Source organism: Geotrypetes seraphini, chromosome 10 (genome assembly GCF_902459505.1).
Source record: "Geotrypetes seraphini chromosome 10, aGeoSer1.1, whole genome shotgun sequence".
Lineage (NCBI taxonomy): Eukaryota > Metazoa > Chordata > Amphibia > Gymnophiona > Dermophiidae > Geotrypetes > Geotrypetes seraphini.
In genome coordinates this window covers 108,786,247-108,804,404 of record NC_047093.1, presented here as the reverse complement: position 1 = coordinate 108,804,404, position 18,158 = coordinate 108,786,247, and the positions used below count along the sequence as shown (strand labels likewise).

Here is an 18,158-nt window from a genome sequence, read left to right as displayed (position 1 = left end):
TCCTGCCATTCCTCTGATGTCAGGAGCAGCAGCGGCCGGCCAGCAAGAGGCAGCGCTGCCGATCCTGCTTTAGGGGACGAGGGTCAGTGCCGAATTGAGAGGCCATTTTTTTTGGTTTTTGAATCGATTCGAACCGATTCACCTGAAATGAATCGGTGAATCAATTCGAATCGGGAATCGGACAGCACTAGTCTTGACCAATGGCTATTTACCCTCCTTTACTACGAAGTCTAATTTACATATTCTTCAGCTCTTTCTCCTCTCACTCTGGGCTGTGCTAGATTTCCTCACTCTTACTTTCTACAATGAAGTTGTAGGAGCTTCTGTGCTCTGCTCACGTTTATTTTCTATATTTTTCAGGCTTTTCTACCATAAACGAGGCTTTGGTGCTGCAGAGGCTCTTGGTTCCCCTGAGACATCTCTGTCTGCAAGAAGATACAGACTCTCAGAGCAGAGGTCTGTAGCCTGCAGGCACATGCTTTGCATGATTCCTGTGTGACTGGCCTGCATTAATAGTTCAGTGGATCAGGGACCGTTCCCTTGGGAGCAGGTTTGCCCCAGCTTTCTTCTGCACTGGGCTTTAGTGCAGGCTGTATGACTTCTGTGGCAGTTTTGTATCAAGATCAGGGCTGACTGTATTTCTCCTCCACAAGGTCAGGCGTGCTTCAGGTGGGGGGAGGAATGCAGGGTCCAGTCCCTCAGGGAGACTGGACGGCAGTCTGAAGAAACAAGCTGGGTTTCCTTGGTCAGGCTTGTTTGAGGCAGCAATCTACTCATACCTCTGACTAGAAGTACTCAGTTAGCATCTCCCAGCATCCAGCATGGTGCAGTGAGTAAGGTTATTACAGCCTAAGGGAAAACTGGGGAGGGGGGAGGGACGGGGTCCTTAAAAGTTAACTGTAAAGGTTTCTAAGGCTAGGGACAGGGACCACATCTCCAAAACCCTTCCCTGAATTTATGTTTCATTTTTGCTTCCACAGGCCATTTTAGGTGCTAAAATCACTATTGCGGCTGCCATCTTGGATTTCCTGATTTGATTTTAAAAGCCTCTATCTGCCTTAAAACCTCTCATTTTTTATTCAAATGGGCATAGATTAACTCTTCAGGTGGAGATCCTTTGGATTCATGCCAGATTTGCGGCAGATGCCTGTGCAAGGGGGACTATTGTTCCACATGTGTCACAGCACATGGGGGAGGGGGGCAGGGCAGGAACTTTGGGCTTAACCACTTCTCATGCATCTGTGGGGATTGGAACCCACATGGAATGTTTCCTGGGCCAGAAATTTCAGCTGGAGCCGGTAATTTGTGTCTCCAGTGACAAGCAGCTACATGCTGGTGGATAAACCCCAGCAGGTCTTCTGGGCAACCTAGGCAGTACTACACTCTCAAATTCATACATATGATGTATGAAGCTTTTTTAAGCTACAAAAGCCGGCCTGGCCCTTCAGGATTCTTGGTGAGAGTGGTGCCTGGGCTTCTTCCCACAAGGGGCATGGGGTCTCCTAGTCTAAGCCATGCTCAAGTGTCAGGAACCCAGGCAGCATAGAATTTGGATGAAGATGGTTCATAATCCTTGCCTCTGCTTTCAAGTTTCAAGTTTTATTATTTTTAATATACCAACCATCGACAAGTATCTAGACGGTTTACAATGCTAAAAATAAAAAGTTAAAATAATAATTATAGATAGGGGAAGAGTGAACATTAAAAGACAATTTACAAATACAAACATGAGGTTGAGGGTAGAAAGGGGAAGGGGGGTCCTCCAATGACGTATGAGGAGAGACTGGAAGCCCTGAATATGTATACCCTAGAGGAAAGGAGAGACAGGGGAGATATGATTCAGACGTTCAAATACTTAAAGGGTATTAATGTAGAACAAAATCTTTTCCAGAGAAAGGAAAATGGTAAAACCAGAGGACATAATTTGAGGTTGAAGGGTGGTAGATTCAGGGGCAATGTTAGGAAATTCTACTTTACGGAGAGGGTGGTGGATGCCTGGAATGCGCTCCCGAGAGAGGTGGTGGAGAGTAAAACTGTGACTGAGTTCAAAGAAGCGTGGGATGAACACAGAAGATTTAGAATCAGAAAATAATATTAAATATTGAACTAGGCCAGTTACTGGGCAGACTTGTACGGTCTGTGTCTGTGTATGGCCGTTTGGTGGAGGATGGGCAGGGGAGGGCTTCAATGGCTGAGAGGGTGTAGATGGGCTGGAGTAAGTCTTAACAGAGATTTCGGCAGTTGGAACCCAAGCATAGTACCGGGTAAAGCTTTGGATTCTCGCCCAGAAATAGCTAAGAAGAAAAAAAAAAAAATAATAATAAAAAAAAAAAAAACATTTAAATTGAATCAGGTTGGGCAGACTGGATGGACCATTCGGGTCTTTATCTGCCGTCATCTACTATGTTACTATGTTACAATGCTTGGAGATTCAGCATCTCAGCTTGGTGGGCTAGAGACCTCGATCAGATGGCAGCCTTGGACTTTAGAGAGAACCCGATGGTGTGCAGGCTGTTCAAGCCATCTGCTCTGTAGGGAATCATTGCAGAATCCCTCCAGAATTAAAGCTGGAGTCACTGCAGACCTCTGCCTTGCAGTGCTTGCTCATGAGCAGCACAAATGCCAGGCAACATGTTTGCCCTTGCAAAAATATATATAAAGAATTAGCCTCTTATCTACATATGTGGTGCCACTGAGAATGAGCGGGCATCATATAGCTTTACATTACCATAATAATTGATATAATAAGATTTCTGGAATAAAAGTTAGTGCTCAGTATATGTGGTGAAATCGTTAAGCACTAAAGTTTTGGCATTATTCCTGTTCCCTTGCATCCAGACATTAGTAGGATGCTAACTGGACACTGGAAGGTCCCTGCAGGGCCCCTGAGGGTAGCCAAATTTATAACAAAGCTCTTCCCAATGGATACTGTTTAATACGCCAAAGGTGGATTCTCTAGTGACGCAAGTTATTAAATGTATCTCCCTTCCCAGGGAAGTTGGCGTGGTTCTGAAGGACTCCCAGGACCACAGACTGAACTTTGTCATTAAGAAAATTTGAGGTTATGGTGTTAGGCCTAAAAGTGGCCACAGCAGTGTCATTTGTCACCTGAGCAAGCATTTCAAAGCTCAGAAGGGCAGGAGACTCGGACGACATCAGTGACCCCAGTTCCTTCCAACAATGGTTGATTACATAGCAGATGTGCTGTATGACCTTATTAGGGTCTTGAGTGAGGTCTCGGCATATGCTATCTCCACCTGTAGAATGTTCTGGATTAGGCAATGGGCGGGAGATTCAGTCTCTAAGGCAAGCATGTCCAACTCAAAGGCTGACACGGCCAAATAAACAAGGTTTAAGTTTATGTGGGCCGCAAAAAAGCATAAACATAGAAACAGGTTTATTTTGAAAAGTACAGTATAAAAAAAAGAACAAGAGCAACGATAAAATTAATGTCTTCTTCCTGACATTTGGCATCTCTTCTCTGCTACTATTTTTCCTATTTTGGGGGAATCTTGTCCACAGTGATTACTTTTAAAACTGGCCCAAGGTGAATGTTCGTAATTCTAGATCTGATAGGAGACTTATTTCCTTTCATAAGTGTATATAACTGCTCGCAACGATGTGAATTTTTGAGTATTTTCAAACCTGGCTGACAAATATTTGTAAAATTCAAGCAACCAACTTCACTATATTTTGCCTTCAAATCTGAATCGCACTTGATCTCAATTACTTCCATTTGCATATGATTAGGTACTGATTCTATATTTATTGAGAAAATCAAAGAAAACAAAGAAAATTTGTCTTCCAAAGATTTAAGATATGCAAATCTTGTTTCAAACTCAGTTCTAAAGCTTAAATTTTTTTCTGTGTAATTTTAATACAATATAATTTCACCTAAACTTGATTTATGTTGCATGTTGGAAAGTGTGCTAAATCTTCATTTTTCAACTGCTTTTCCCAAAGAACTAGCTTACAGTGGAATGCTTTAACTTGTAGTTTTAAATTTAAATCTTTTGTTATATTAATCATGAAGAATAAATCTTTCACCATCCTGGATCAGAAAACAACTTTGTGTCTTGATTCTTAGTTATTAAAAACTGACGTATTTCTTCTTTCAAGTCCCAGAATTGTTTAAGGACCTTAGAGCAGGTAGCCAATGTACCTCGGCAAAGTAGGACAAACCAGAATATTTGCTTTCTAATTCACTTAAGAAAGCAGAGAATTGTCACTGATTTAAGCCTTGCGATCTTATGAAATTGATAATTTTTTTGACAAATGTCAACACATTTTCCATGATTATTACCTTTGTGTATAATACTTTTTGATGTGTAATGCAATGTGTATGATGAATCTTGGATCCATCACAAGTTTCACTTTGGGTTTTTTGCAGTAATGCTAGAAAACCATTGGTTTTTCCGGCCATTGAAGAAGCTCCATCTGTAGCTACATAAGTTAGTTTTGACAGAGGTAAATTATATTTTTGCAGAAGTTCATAAACACAGTTAAATATATCTTGTCCTGTTGTAGTGCCACGCATCGGTACTAGTTCCAATAATTCCTCAAAAATGTTGAAATTTATGTTGCAAGCATGAAGAATCACAGCTAATTGAGCTACACCCCCAATGGCCGTACTCTTGTCACAGCAATGGAAAAAACTTCAAAACTAGATGATTTTGCTTTGATCTGATCATTTAAATTGCTTGCCAAATTAGTAATTCTTTCTGCAACTGTATTTCGAGACAAGGAGATTGTATGAAAAACCTTCACACTTCCAGGACAAACAATTTCTGCAGCTTTAATTAGGCATTCCTGGATAAAATCACCTTTGGTAAAAGGTTTCGAGTGTTTAGCTATCAACTCCGATTGCACCACCACTTCATTTTCTTGTGATACTTTAGCAAACATGAACTTTTGGTTTTTCACTCCCAACTTGAGCTCTTTCAACTTTTCTTGTCTCATTAATCCTTCGTAATTGTCATATTTTGATTTATGCTGTTCATAGTGCCATTTAATGTTATATAACTTTGGCACACTAATAGCATTATTACAGATCAAGCATATTATTTTAGTTTTTACTTCACAGCAAAATTTCCACTTCACTCCAATTTCCACTTTTCTTGGAAATTTCGATGTTCATCAGCAATTTTTCATTTAGTTTTACTACTATTGGTTTTGATAAAGACATACTGAATACAAAGAGCTGAAATAAATGAGTAATCATTAACACACAAAAAAAAAACATTTCAATAAAAATCAATATATTTTCTTAAATATTAATTTTACCAGACATTGAATAATTGCACAAATTGATAAGTATAATGTAAATAAACCTATACTCAAATTTTTATTGTACTTCACAAAGGCGAAATATTTCCTGTTAGGTGCACTAAGCAAGTCAATACAAGACTAATGGCATGGTAGGTATTATTATCGTCTTATTCACTGCTAGTATTAGTGGGGGAAAATGGTGCATTATGACTAGAGGTGCAAACTTCTCTAATAATAATAATAATAACTTTATTCTTCTATACCGCCACAGTCGAAAGACTTCTAGGCGTCCGCATCATAATACTTAATAAGAATAAGCAACTGGTTATACTCGTACATTGTATTGTTGTTTTCGACTGGCTTAGATAGGCGACTGCTCTGTACGGATGGATTGTGGGAAAAATCTTGCGGGCTCTAGTTATGACTTATTGGATTACATTGGCTGGGCCACAAAGATGTTTGTTGTGGGCCGTGAGTTTGACATGCTTGCTCTAGTCTAAGGCAACGTTAAGCAAACTTCCCTTTAAAGAGCAATTGTTTTTTGGCAAGGGTCTTGACAATCTGGATGGGGAACAGTATGTTTATATCTGGAAGCAGATTGGTGCTCTTTTGAATGAGAGAGTGTTGATCCACATTAAGGTTTATAAACACCAGCTCTACAACTGGGGGAACAAGACTGGGAAAGCTTCTTCCAAATTTGGTGTGACCGAGGGAAATTGGCATGCATGTCTCATGTTATGGGGGAAGGTACAGTGACTTATATAAAAAAGGCAGATATCTATAGCCAGTTTGTGCATTTTTATCAAGATTAATATTGAATTTCTCCGGAACATTGCTGCCCAACATGAAATTGGTCTCTTGAAGTTGGCAAAGATCCCTGACCTTGATTTATTTATTCATATTTATAGCCCATTCTTCCCAGGAGCCCAGAACGGTTTACAAGGATACATACACAAAGTTTTCAGGAGCAGAGATACGTATACTACAGAGTCAATAACATACTACAGGATCAAAATACAAAAGCTATAGAATCAATAACTTACAATTTATAGAGAATGTGACTAAGAACACATGCTTTGCAGAATCTAAGAAAATAAATCATAGAGATGGCCTGAATCCTGAATTTTATAAAATTTTACCAAACCAAATCTACCTTGCTCTGGCAGCTATATGTGTTGAGTGGGAGGGAGGTTCTGGAAACCAAATCTAGGCTCTTAGGCAGAAAACTGAAATCCAGATCCTACAGGGTAGCATTTTCAGAAATGCTCCCAGTTCCATGCGCAGGACCCAAGAGGTAGTCAGATCTCTGAAGTCTCAAAGCGTGGTTGAGACAATGGTACAGGGATGAGGGAGAGTGTGGCACAGTGGTTAAAGCTACAGCTTCAGCACCCTGAGGTTGTGGGTTCAAATCCATGCTGCTCCTTGTGACCCTGGGCAAGTCACTTAATCCCCCCATTGCCACAGGTACATTAGATAGATTGTGAGTCTGCCAGGTCTGATAGGGAAAAATGCTCGAGTACCTGAATAAATTCATGTAAATCATTCTGAGCTCCCCTGGGAGAATGGTATAGAAAATTGAATAAATAAATAAACTGGGCAATATTCCAAAGGATGGACTTCATCTGAACTGGAATGGAACCAGGCTGCTGGCGCTAACATTTAAAAAGGAGATAGAACAGCCCACAGTCTCCCAGGAGTGGATGGTTCAGTGTGGAGTATCCTTGAAGGATACTACTGAAATAGGATATTTAGAAAGTTTCAAAAGAGAGGTTTCAATAATGGTGAGAGAGAGCCAGGCATGTTTAAGAGGAAGGCAGAGCAAAGGACTCAAATTATCCCTGTCATCTTCTCACCAGGCTGTAGATACAAGGGAAAAACTACAATTTGGAGTATCTGTATACAAAAGCTAGAAGTCTAAAAAAAAAAAATAGGAGAGTTACATGATCCTACATATACTTACTTCCCCAAACAGCCAAAGAACAATTTTTCAAATCCTTCTGCCCAAGATTTAGCAAATCATTTCCACGATAAAATTGAAGCAGTCCATAACAAACTTATTCATTTTTCTGCCCCAACTATCCCCAGCCCAATGAAAACTTCCAATCACTTTTCATTCAGTACTTTATCTGAATTCTCATTCCCATCACTTACCAATACCCTTTGAACCATACAAACCATGAAAATGTCCACTAACCCATTGGAAGCTCTACCTCCTATCACCCTGAAAAACATTTTGATACTTTTGGCCCATTCATTCATAGAACGATCACCAACAGTGTCTCTTCTGGCTCGTTGCCCAACCTTTGAAATAGTATTTTCAAAGGTCAAACAACTAAATTCATCAACTGCAGACTGTACTAATTGCCATCCAAAAGCTACTCTTCCTTTTATAGTCAAGCTGACAGAAAAAAATTGTATTTAACCAACTCTCCTCTTTCTTGGAAAAAACGAATGTTCTTTATCCTTACCAAACTGGTTTCCGCCCTCATCACTCAACTGAGCTATCTTTGATAGAAGTGGTAAGCCCTATTCTCTACTTCTTGGATCACTGCAAATCAGTCTTCTCACAGCAGTCTTCGATACAATAGACCCAAATTAAATAGGGTAAGAACTAAAGGAAGACAAAACAAAGAAAAATAGTTGAGAACATGGAGAAAGAGGGAATCAAGGATTACAATAAAAATAAAAAGGTTGGGGAAAGGGATGAACAATGTGATAAGGGAGGAAACAAAGAATTTAATTCTGCTCATACAAAAGAAAAGTAGCCACCAGGAGGAAGTAAATTAAGAGCTAAAGGCCAAAGAGAAGTAGTATGCCTTTAATTGTACTTTGAAGGTTACAAATGATTTCTCTGAACAAAGGTAAAAAGGCAAAGAATTCCAGAGAGTAAGAGCCATAAAACAGAATGAAGAATTCCTATGGAAATCCAGAAAAAGTTGTCTAAATGAGGGAATGACTAATAACTGCTGTTGTGAGGCGCATAAGGTTCTTTGATGCTATTATGGGACTAGAAGACTTTATAAAAATGAAGGAAGACCACTCGATAGAATCTGCTGGGAAAATATGTTATATTTAAAGGGAATGCAATATGACACCGGAAGCATGTGTTCTGATCTTAGAAGTGGTGAGATGTGATCGAACTTAGAACAGTGATGGAGTAATCTCACTGCAGTGTTCTGGACTAATTGTAGATGATGTAATTGGTATTTCGGGAGTCCAATGAGAACAGAATTACAATAATCAAGTTTGCTCAAAACAAGGGAGTGTGTTATAATACGGAGTGAACTTTGTTGAAGAAATGAATGAATGGATTGAATTTGGTGGAGAGCAAAGAAAGATGAGGAAACCAACTTAGAGATGTGTGAGTGAAAGCTTAGGGTATTATCTATTGTTACACCCAGAATTTTGGTTTTAGATGAGAATTGTAAGGGGACTCTCCTTTCATTGTGAAATGTAAAGTATTTTCAGGTAAATTCTTTGAAGAAAAAAGCAACTCTACTGTCTTTTGAGAGTTAACCTTGAGCTTAATTACCGTAAGCCAGTCTGCAATAGTGTCCAGCTTTGCAGAAATCAATGGAATAGGCCACATGAGAATGTGTATCTAAGGGAAAAATAAGCTGAATGTTATCAGCATAAATGTAAAATATAAAGCCTAGAGACTGCAGAATGCAAGTAAGTGGCACAAGAAAAATGTTGAACAATGTTGAACTTAAAATGGAACCCTTCGGTACACCTGAATTTCACTGGGCATGGATGAGAAAAGGTATTTGAATAGTTGACTGAGTACAATCAGTCAAATATGACAAACCACTGGAGAGCGAGACCAGTAACTTGAAGATCTTCTCGGCGTTGCAGCAAGATTTTATGATCCACCAGGTCAAAGGCTGCCGACATATCTAAGGAGAACAAAACAACATCTCGACCACTGTCCAGTAATGTCTTATATGATTTAACAATCCGAGGTGTTAGGTAGAATGGTTTGAACGAAACCCTGTCTGACAAGGGTGTAATGCATTTGTTTTTGTTCGGAAGTCTGATAGTTGAAATGCAACTGCTTTTTCCACAATCTTGGAAACAAAAGGCAGATTGGAAATTGGCCTGTAGTTAGACACAGTGTTTGGATCCGATCCATGTGTCTTCAAGAGAGGAATGACTGCTGCATTTTTCCATTCTAAAGGAAAGTCACCTGTGGAGAGACTATTGTTGACCATTGATAGTAATAGTTCAAGAAGAGGTTCAGTAAGACGTAATAAAAGTGATGCAGGCACAGGATCAGTTGGAGGTATATATATTTCAGGTGTGTTATTAATTTCTTCAGAGAGAGATCTGGTTGAGGGTTAAAAGAGGTAAGTGATGCAACTAGCACTGCAGATTGTGAAGTTGTAGAATGAGAGCATTTGAGAGCGTCCTGTTTTCAGGGCAGGTTGTCACAAGGTTTTCACCTGTAGAGAAAGCAGGCGGAGAAAGAACTGGCACCAGGGAGTCATGAAGAATCATAATTTTATCATGAAATCCCTTTGCAAATTCTTCAGCGCTAAGAGCTGCTGAAGAGTTGGAAGTAGATGGTTTGGAGAGAGAATTCAATAACTGACAGAGATGAGATGAATTTAGGTCATGTTTTAGAATGTCAGAGAAGTACATTTAGCGTTATGCAAAATATATGAGCAATGTAACGAGGATTTTTTTTTAAATTCTGAAAGGTCATTATTGAAGGGCTACATCACCAGGAGCGTTCAATGCTATGAAGCTGGAGGTGCAAAAGAATCAAACCTGAATGATACCAAGGCTGGGAATCACCATGTTTAATGGAAACTAGGCAAAGAGGGGCAGAGTCATCGAGAGCAGACCTGAGAGTCTTATTCCACATGTTAACTTGGTCAGCCAACGTGCATGAGGAGTAATTATCAGGAAACGATTCACAGTGACTAAAGAATATTTCAGGAATTAAGGTCTTGAGTTTCCTAACTTGTGTTACCAAAGAGTCTGAGATAGGTGAAATTTCTGAGTTAACAATAGTGTATGTGAATTCCAGGAGTCTGTCCAAGGAATCGGCAGAACAACTAGAATAGAGAAGTCAGGAGCGGAAGTCTCAGAGATTAGGACAATATCTAAGAGGTGACCGGCAGAATGTGATGGACCTCTTACAATTTGAAGAACTGAAGAGTCATGGAGAAAAGTACAGAAATCCTTTATTAAAGGTCAAGTTGAGCTGCCAGAGGAGCCCATTGAAAGCAGCCTGACAGACCCGGGAGAACGTTGGCCAAAAGATCTGGTGAGCAACCAGTAGAGGGACTGGCGGAGCCTGTTGCGAATGGCAGAGAGACCAGTGATGGCACTGGGAGCTGCTGGAAGACCCAGAGCGCCAATGAGGGGTTGGGAGAGGACTTGGAAGATCTATGAAGTCCAGGGGGGACTTGGGGAAAGACCTGGTCAAGTGTGAATAAAAGATTTAGAACTGTTTTAGCTCTGTATGGGTTGTATGGTAGCAGGGTCAATGGAAGACCAGAAGGATCTGGGGGAAGATATTTGACAGGTATCAACCGCCCAGCCCAGTCACATGGTCACAGTGTGCTAATCACTAGCAAATGACCCCTATAGTAAAGGATCCAATGAATTAATCCAAATTAAATAGCTTCAGATGGATTCAAACAAGACAAAACTGCAGATCTGTACAAGACGTAGGCAAAATGTATTTGTGACAAAAAATTATTATATGCAAACCCTTTTACCAATCAGGGGATCCGACACGGTCCGTGTTTCGGACAAACCTTCGTCAGGGGTCCTAATAGGTACAAATATAACATAAAATTTATTATTATTAAAAAAACAATTAAACACATAATAAATTAAAATAGTAACTAAAAAACCATCATAACAAAAAAATGGTGTATCAACCTAACTGTATACCAAAGTTTGTGAAGAGTACGGCAAAGATACGCATGTGCGTAAAGAAAGAAATATAAATAAAAAGAACAAACGTGGAATAAAATACATGCAAAATAGGATAAGTGACATTAATAGACTATAAAAATATATATATAAGAAATATGTGCAAAAGTATGTAAAGACAAAGATAGACACACAGAGAGAACGTGACCCATAGAAAAAAAACACAATAGAGAAAAAGAAAAGAAAAAGAGAAAGAAAACATAGATACTATAACCATAAACAAAAAATAAAATACATACCATGGTAAAAATAGAGGGAAAAAAACAAAAAGTCACAAAAAACTGTATAGTGGCAGCTATAGAATGAAAAAAAACAACAAGATAGTCATAAGGATATAAAATAATGTACAAACAACAACCATCATATATTATAAATTATAAAGGATCTTAAAAAAACCTTAAAAAGAAACAGATACAAGAAGATTGTAGACCACAATCATATTATAAAATAATTAAAACAAGTGGAACGTATTTAAAAAAACTTTACATACAGAGGTTATTACACAAATAAATAATAATTAATAAAAATATCAATACATCACACAGCTATAAATCCAAATAGGCAGAAATGAAAAGAGTAGTAATAATGAACACGTTATAAAACTTATTTAAGAAACGGACAGAATAAAAGTAATTATAACTGGATATATTAACACAACACACAACCATAAATACAAATAAAAGCAGCCATATTTTGGTAGAGAATGCAGGAAATAAAATGCACAGGACTATGTAGATCTTATGGGGAACTCTCATACAAGTGGAAGAAATATGCAGGGAAAATTAAAAACGATTAAACCAAGTAAATATATTAAAATATGCCTAAAAAAATGATTATAATAATGAAAACAGGAGGCTCTAAAGTAAGGGAGAACGATAGAAAATATAAACAAAAAATATGTCTTAACTTTTGAGTAATGACGGTGCCAAAAGGAATATATAAGTAACCATTACTGTTAACAGAAAGAATAGAGGGAGAAAGTGAGCTAACATACGTTAAGAATAACTTACAAGGCTCCACAGGCTGATGGCACTAAAGCCTAAACCGGATTAGTGTGTATGTGTAATGACCCGCCTGACCCTATTACACACACCTTGGACCAAATAGATTCTCTCTAAATTTCTACAGGTCTTTGCAAATCAATTAATGACCTACTTTGTCCTTGATAATAGAAAAGTCTCTCCCTGCATAGTCAAAGGAAGCATTTATATTAGTTATTCCTAAACCATGCAATAATACATAATACAGATTGTGACACTGACATTTTATCTTAAGTAGTATCTGCTTAGATCCAAATCATATAAAGTTTGTCAGGAAATGGTAAAACATTTGATTTAAAAAAATAGATATCATTTATTATACCACAGAAAATGATTGTGTATGGCTGTTGTGGAGATTTTCAATTGTTTCAGTTATCATAGGCCAAATCTTATGTGTTTGGGTTGAAGTATCGTATATTGTACAACTAAGGCTTCTATAAAAATATAGAAAATAGCCTCAGATTTTCAATGAGTAAGCAAAGTCTTGCCCCTTGTCTTCCCTTTTTGCAGTGTATATGAAGCTACTAACAAAAAAAGATAAGACAGAACTTTATATCATTGGAGAATATACTGATAATGGAAATAATAAATTAGTTCTATTTGCACACAATGTGATTTTTACAGTAACTCACCTTCCATTTCTGATTAATTTATGGAATGGAAAGATCTCATTTTCAAGATTATATTTCATACCTTCATTGTAGGTAAGATAAACTTATTATGTATCCAGTCTAACTCACCCTGAATCCCCTCACAGATATAACGCCTAGATAAAGTACAATCTGCGGTATTCACATGCCCCACAATAGTGACTTGAGGACAGTTTATGGGATCTGGAACTTTTTTCCCCTGTGTCAACCTAAAATATTAAAAACAGGCAATACCATATAACCAAACATTTATTTAATAACATTATCCTATCCATGGAATAATCCCTCATGTTGTCATACAAATCTGCTTGTGAAATATTATGGAACGTTGTAATCAAGGCCCTTAGTTTACTGTTACAATGCAGTGAAAGATTTTACTATGAAAGTAAGAAAATTCTGTATCACAATAATTTGGTGGAAACACAACTGTTGTGGTATCAAGTGAAATAAAAGAGTAGCTTGGTGGATAAAGCAAATCCTGGTTTTCCCATTCACTTAATTCACTCTCCACTGCCTCAAGTACAAACTTAGGGGACTAATTACTAAGCTGCTTATGACAATAATATGTATTATTGTTCAATTAATGTTTTCTAGTTGGCAACAATATTTGTTATTTGTCAATAACAGTGGCATATTAAAGTGGGGGGGGGGGGGCAGGGGGAGGAGAGAATAGGGGGAAACAAAAAGCAGGTTTGGTAAGACTCAGGAAAAAAGTCTTCATCCTGGACTGGGCTCCAAAGAGGAACTCAGTTCTCAACCAGAAAGGAGCCTGCAAGACCAAACATCCACAGGCCAATGCCCAAGAGTACCCTGAAAGACCACGGTTAACCAAAAGAAAATTATTCAGATTGATTTATAAGAACATCTATGTACACAGACTGCTCAACCTAAAGTATGGACCACAGTCTGTCTCCAAGGGAGGCCCACAGCCATCATGCTGCACCAGTATGAGATATGTCACTATTTGCTGAAGGAAGAGAAATAGTCTAGCAAGGTGATAAAAAAAATCTCTATTGTTGTGTTTTTATGTTAATACTAGAGCTGTACTGAATAGCATATTATACTATTCAGTTGAATACAAATAATGAAAAATATTATTTGACCGAATACAAATAATGGGCATTGAGCTTTAACATAACAAATAATAAAAAAAGCAACATGAAATCACAAATCAAGTGTTTTATTTCAAGAGGATTTACTACACTAAAATCCCCAGATTTGTATTTGAATATAAATCACTATACAGCCAAATACAAATAATGTATCCAGGTCACTATTTGGGGTCAAATCAAATCGAATACAAATATTTGGTACAGTCCTAGTTAATACATAGAAGCAAAATGCTTTCTAACTTCTCTATCCCACCTGTCATATGCTACAAGCCCATCATCAAACTTGCATGATCTACAACTGATTAAAGCCTGGGAACTATACGCCCAAACTCCCCTAAAAATTGTACCTAATTATATAAAAGTGGTATAATATTTTCACATAGTATATTAAATAGTACACTATAAATCCATTTTTAGGAATCAGGACAGTGTGGGCTGGATTCTGTAATGGGTGCCTATAAAAGATAGGCGTCTATTCCATGTCAGTCATATTTAGGCGCCCATCATAGAATCAGACTTAGCTGCACCTAACTAAAATTTAGACACCTGTAATATAGGCCAGGGTTATAAAGACTTATACTATAGGTGCCTTTTATAAAAGCGTTTTTTAGCGCAGATCGGTGCGCTGAATGCTCTGCGCTGCTCCCAACACTCATAGAGCATTCAGCATGCCGACCTGTGCTAAAAATTGCTCTCGTTTTGTAAAAAGGGAGGGGGGAGTGTAGAGAATTGTGCTTGGTGGTGCCTAAGTCTGTCGCCATCCCTAAACACACCTATTTTGATGTTAGGAGCCGCTAGGTGCCATATGATAGGTGCCTATTTTTTTGTAGAATCACACCTAAGAGGATAGGCACCTAACTCCCAATTAATAACTATTTTTTTTAAGTTCATAATTGAAGCCAATTTACTAATTAAGTTAGGTGCCTATTTATTTAGACATCTCTTATAGAATTTCCCCATGTTCATATGTATTACTACAGGACCAAAGGGAGCAAAGTATATGTGTCTGTGCATGCTGTTGCCTGGATAAGAGCTTTCTTTAGATTGAACCAGATATCCACTGGAAAAGAGTTCAATGACTGCACAAATCCTGAGCTTTTCTAACTTTCTACGTACCAGTAAGGAGTCCTTCTGACAGGCAAATCTTGGTTTATAGCATTATGCTCTGAAGCATTCACAATCCAGGTCTAAAAGCAACAAAACAAATAGCATTATATTCTGGCAACTCTGCAGTGTACACACAAGGGAAGAACTTTTGTAAGATATAGGTTAATATTAATAGAGAGCTGAGTGCCTGACTTAGGTACCTCAAGTTAGGTGAATGGATTCTCAGCAAGACAATATATTTTGATCCAAAATAAATGTGACTTGATAAATGAAAAGGTACCAAAAGTGGGCATGTGACATTTGTAAACCGCATAGTTTTCATGCAGTATATAAATTAAAAAAAATATATATATATTTACACCACATGATAGCGGGATATCAACTGCATAATTCTGCAATGTTTCAGCCTCAGGTATTATCTAATTACTTTTTTTAAAAATGAAAAACTTTTGTCAATAACAAAGAAACTAACCCAAGAAATCACATACCTCACTTTAGGTACCTACAGATTTTAGGCTGTAGTACATAAACATCAAAGTTATAAAAGAAATTGCAGTTTCATTCTACAGACCCTATATCAGGGGTGTCAAACTAAGGCCTGTGGGCCAATTTGGTCTGTAGGGTAATTAAATCTGGCTCGCGATTTGGCCCTCTATTCCTTCCCTCCCTCCATCCCGGCTTCCCGTTCTCACATTACAGCAGCCTGTACAGGATCGCTGGTTGGCTGTAGCATCCTAGCAGGCTGCCTTAGCCTCAGAAGCACGTTCTCTCTGCCACGGTCCCGTTTGTCAGAGGAGGGGCGGGACTATGGCAGAGGGAACATACTGTGGAGGCTGACGATAGCTTACTAGGATGGCTACAGCCGACTGGCAATCCTCTGCAGGCTGCTTTAATGTGAGGCTAGGAAGCCGGGATTGAGGGAGGGAAGGAACAGAAGGCCAAATCTCGGACCAAAAGGAAAGATGCCATACCTTCGGAGGAGGAAAGAGAAACGGAAGGGAAGAAGAAAGGAAACCCTGGCAAGTGAGTTATCAGAAGACAACCAGAGCCTGGGACCAACATGATTTGAATAATGACCAGACAACAAAAGGTAGAAAAAATAATTTTATTTTCTGTTTTTTGATTACAATATGTGTATCCTGCCAGAGCTGGTGTTGGACAGCAAGTGTGAACTAGGACCTAAAAGAGAGAGGCAAAGTCTTTTTAATTTATTTTGTGTACATCACAGAGCTGGCATGGGGTTGGGGAGGTTGTAACCCTATACTTCTACCAAGACTAAGGGCTCCTTTTACTAAGGTGTGCTAGCGTTTTTAGCGCACGCAAACCACGCGCTAAACAAAAAATACTAACACAAGCTCTATGGAGGCGTTAGCGTTTAGCACATGTTGCATTGTAGCATGCTCTAAAACCACTAGCGCACCTTAGTAAAAGGAGCCCTAATGGGTTCTTTTATTAAGGTACACGTTTAGCGCGCGCTGTGACGGGTAAGACCTGAACTGGATTAGCCAGAGTCCTGACTTGGGTCATCCAAGCCTCAGCCAAGCAGTTGAATGAGGCATGGAGGGTAGAGGGGTGTCTGTATCAAATAAAAAGGTCCAGCAAAGGTGTTTAGTGAGAATATTATGTCTTTATTTTCTGGCATATACTTTGGTGAAAGAAAACCAAACAAACAAACCACAAACTTGCTCTGGGGCTAAACAGCTTGTTAGCCTAACCGGGCTCCACAATTGTACAGTTCACTATCAGGCAATTTTCCACGAAACATGTGCTTTCAACATGCCAGTCCTTATCACAAAAACAAAAGACCAAGCTTTCAGCATCAAAATCCTGGAACAAGCTGGGACTGTTCAGCCTGGTTCTTTCACAGTATTTCTGAGTTTGTGCAATTTCAGGACACAATTATTCCAACTCTTCTGTTAACATCAATTTAATCAGAAGCAAGGATTCTACATCCTTCTGTTATTAGGTTTGTGAGGCAATTCCACCTTCCCAGAAACAGCATATGATTTCCCCAAGCTTTTAATCAGCAAGCATGGTTTCAGGCAAACAGGATTCTACAGGTTTCATTTCATAATCACTTGTATATATTTCTTCTGGCATTTCTACATCTTAAACAGTGTTACCTTCAGAAGCATGCTGACATGATTCAGGTCTGAGATTTTCTCCCTGTTTCCTGTGGGAAATGCTGGTCTCTGGCTTCTGACCCCTGGATTGTACTTGTCTGCCTCTTTCAATGGGTTCAGGCAGGGTGAAGGTTGGTGACTGCCTCTCTGGCCTATAGAACACACCCTTTTCTCTAGCCTTGTGCTGATTGTTTCTAGAAACACCTGTGGTTCTTTGGTGCTTTGCTAATGAGCCTGGATAGCTTCCCTGCTGACTAGCCCTGTCCCCAGCAGAGCTGATTGCAGGAGCCAATCCCTTTGTGAGTTTTGCTATCACCGGCCTGGTGCCTGCTGGTACTTGTAGTTCTTTGCCTTTAGCATTCCCTACACTAGAACTAGGCAAGTATAATCAGGTCACTTTTGGTCTGCCTTTCATTGGGGATAAATTCTGCAGGACAGTTTCCCTAACCTGCCTGCTTCTAGGAGCAGGTTTAGGGATAGTTTTAGAGCACTGCAAAGTTTCTTCCAGCATGACAGGACTCTCCCTGTCACAGCGCTAAATCAGTTAGTGTACCTTAATAAAAGGAACTCTAAGTATATTAATAAAAAAATTCAGCCCGCGACAGCCTATGTTTTAGATTTCGGCCACTCATGTGATTGAGTTTGACACCCCTGCCCTATATACACCAAACTTTAAAACATGAAAGTTGTCCCTCCACACTTTTATAGCCTTTATCTCTGCTATTTGTAACCCCACTTTTGTTTTTTTATTTATTTATTTATCAGATTTTCTATAACATTATCAATTATCCACTTGTACAGAAAAGTTGAGTTAAGTAAATAAACAAATATATTTTATAATAATATGAGCAAACATAATAAAGAAATTTAAAAACTTCAACTCAAGTCCTCAATACTGAGATCTAAGAA

The 18,158-nt window shown here is 38.7% G+C and overlaps 1 protein-coding gene across 1 annotated transcript in view; it reads right to left on the bottom strand.

The window, feature by feature from the left end:
- The window catches only part of LOC117367454, a 232,252-nt gene extending 214,871 nt beyond the window's left edge, over nt 1–17,381 (bottom strand). Inside the window, exons 1-3 of the mRNA XM_033959999.1 lie at nt 17,250–17,381; nt 15,136–15,206; nt 12,998–13,116 (exon numbers count right to left, since the gene is read on the bottom strand). Coding sequence (XP_033815890.1) covers nt 12,998–13,116; nt 15,136–15,206; nt 17,250–17,261 — 202 coding nt within the window. The 5' untranslated portion in view covers nt 17,262–17,381. The remainder of the gene's footprint in view (nt 1–12,997; nt 13,117–15,135; nt 15,207–17,249) is intronic.
- Between the last annotated feature and the right edge of the window lie 777 nt (nt 17,382–18,158).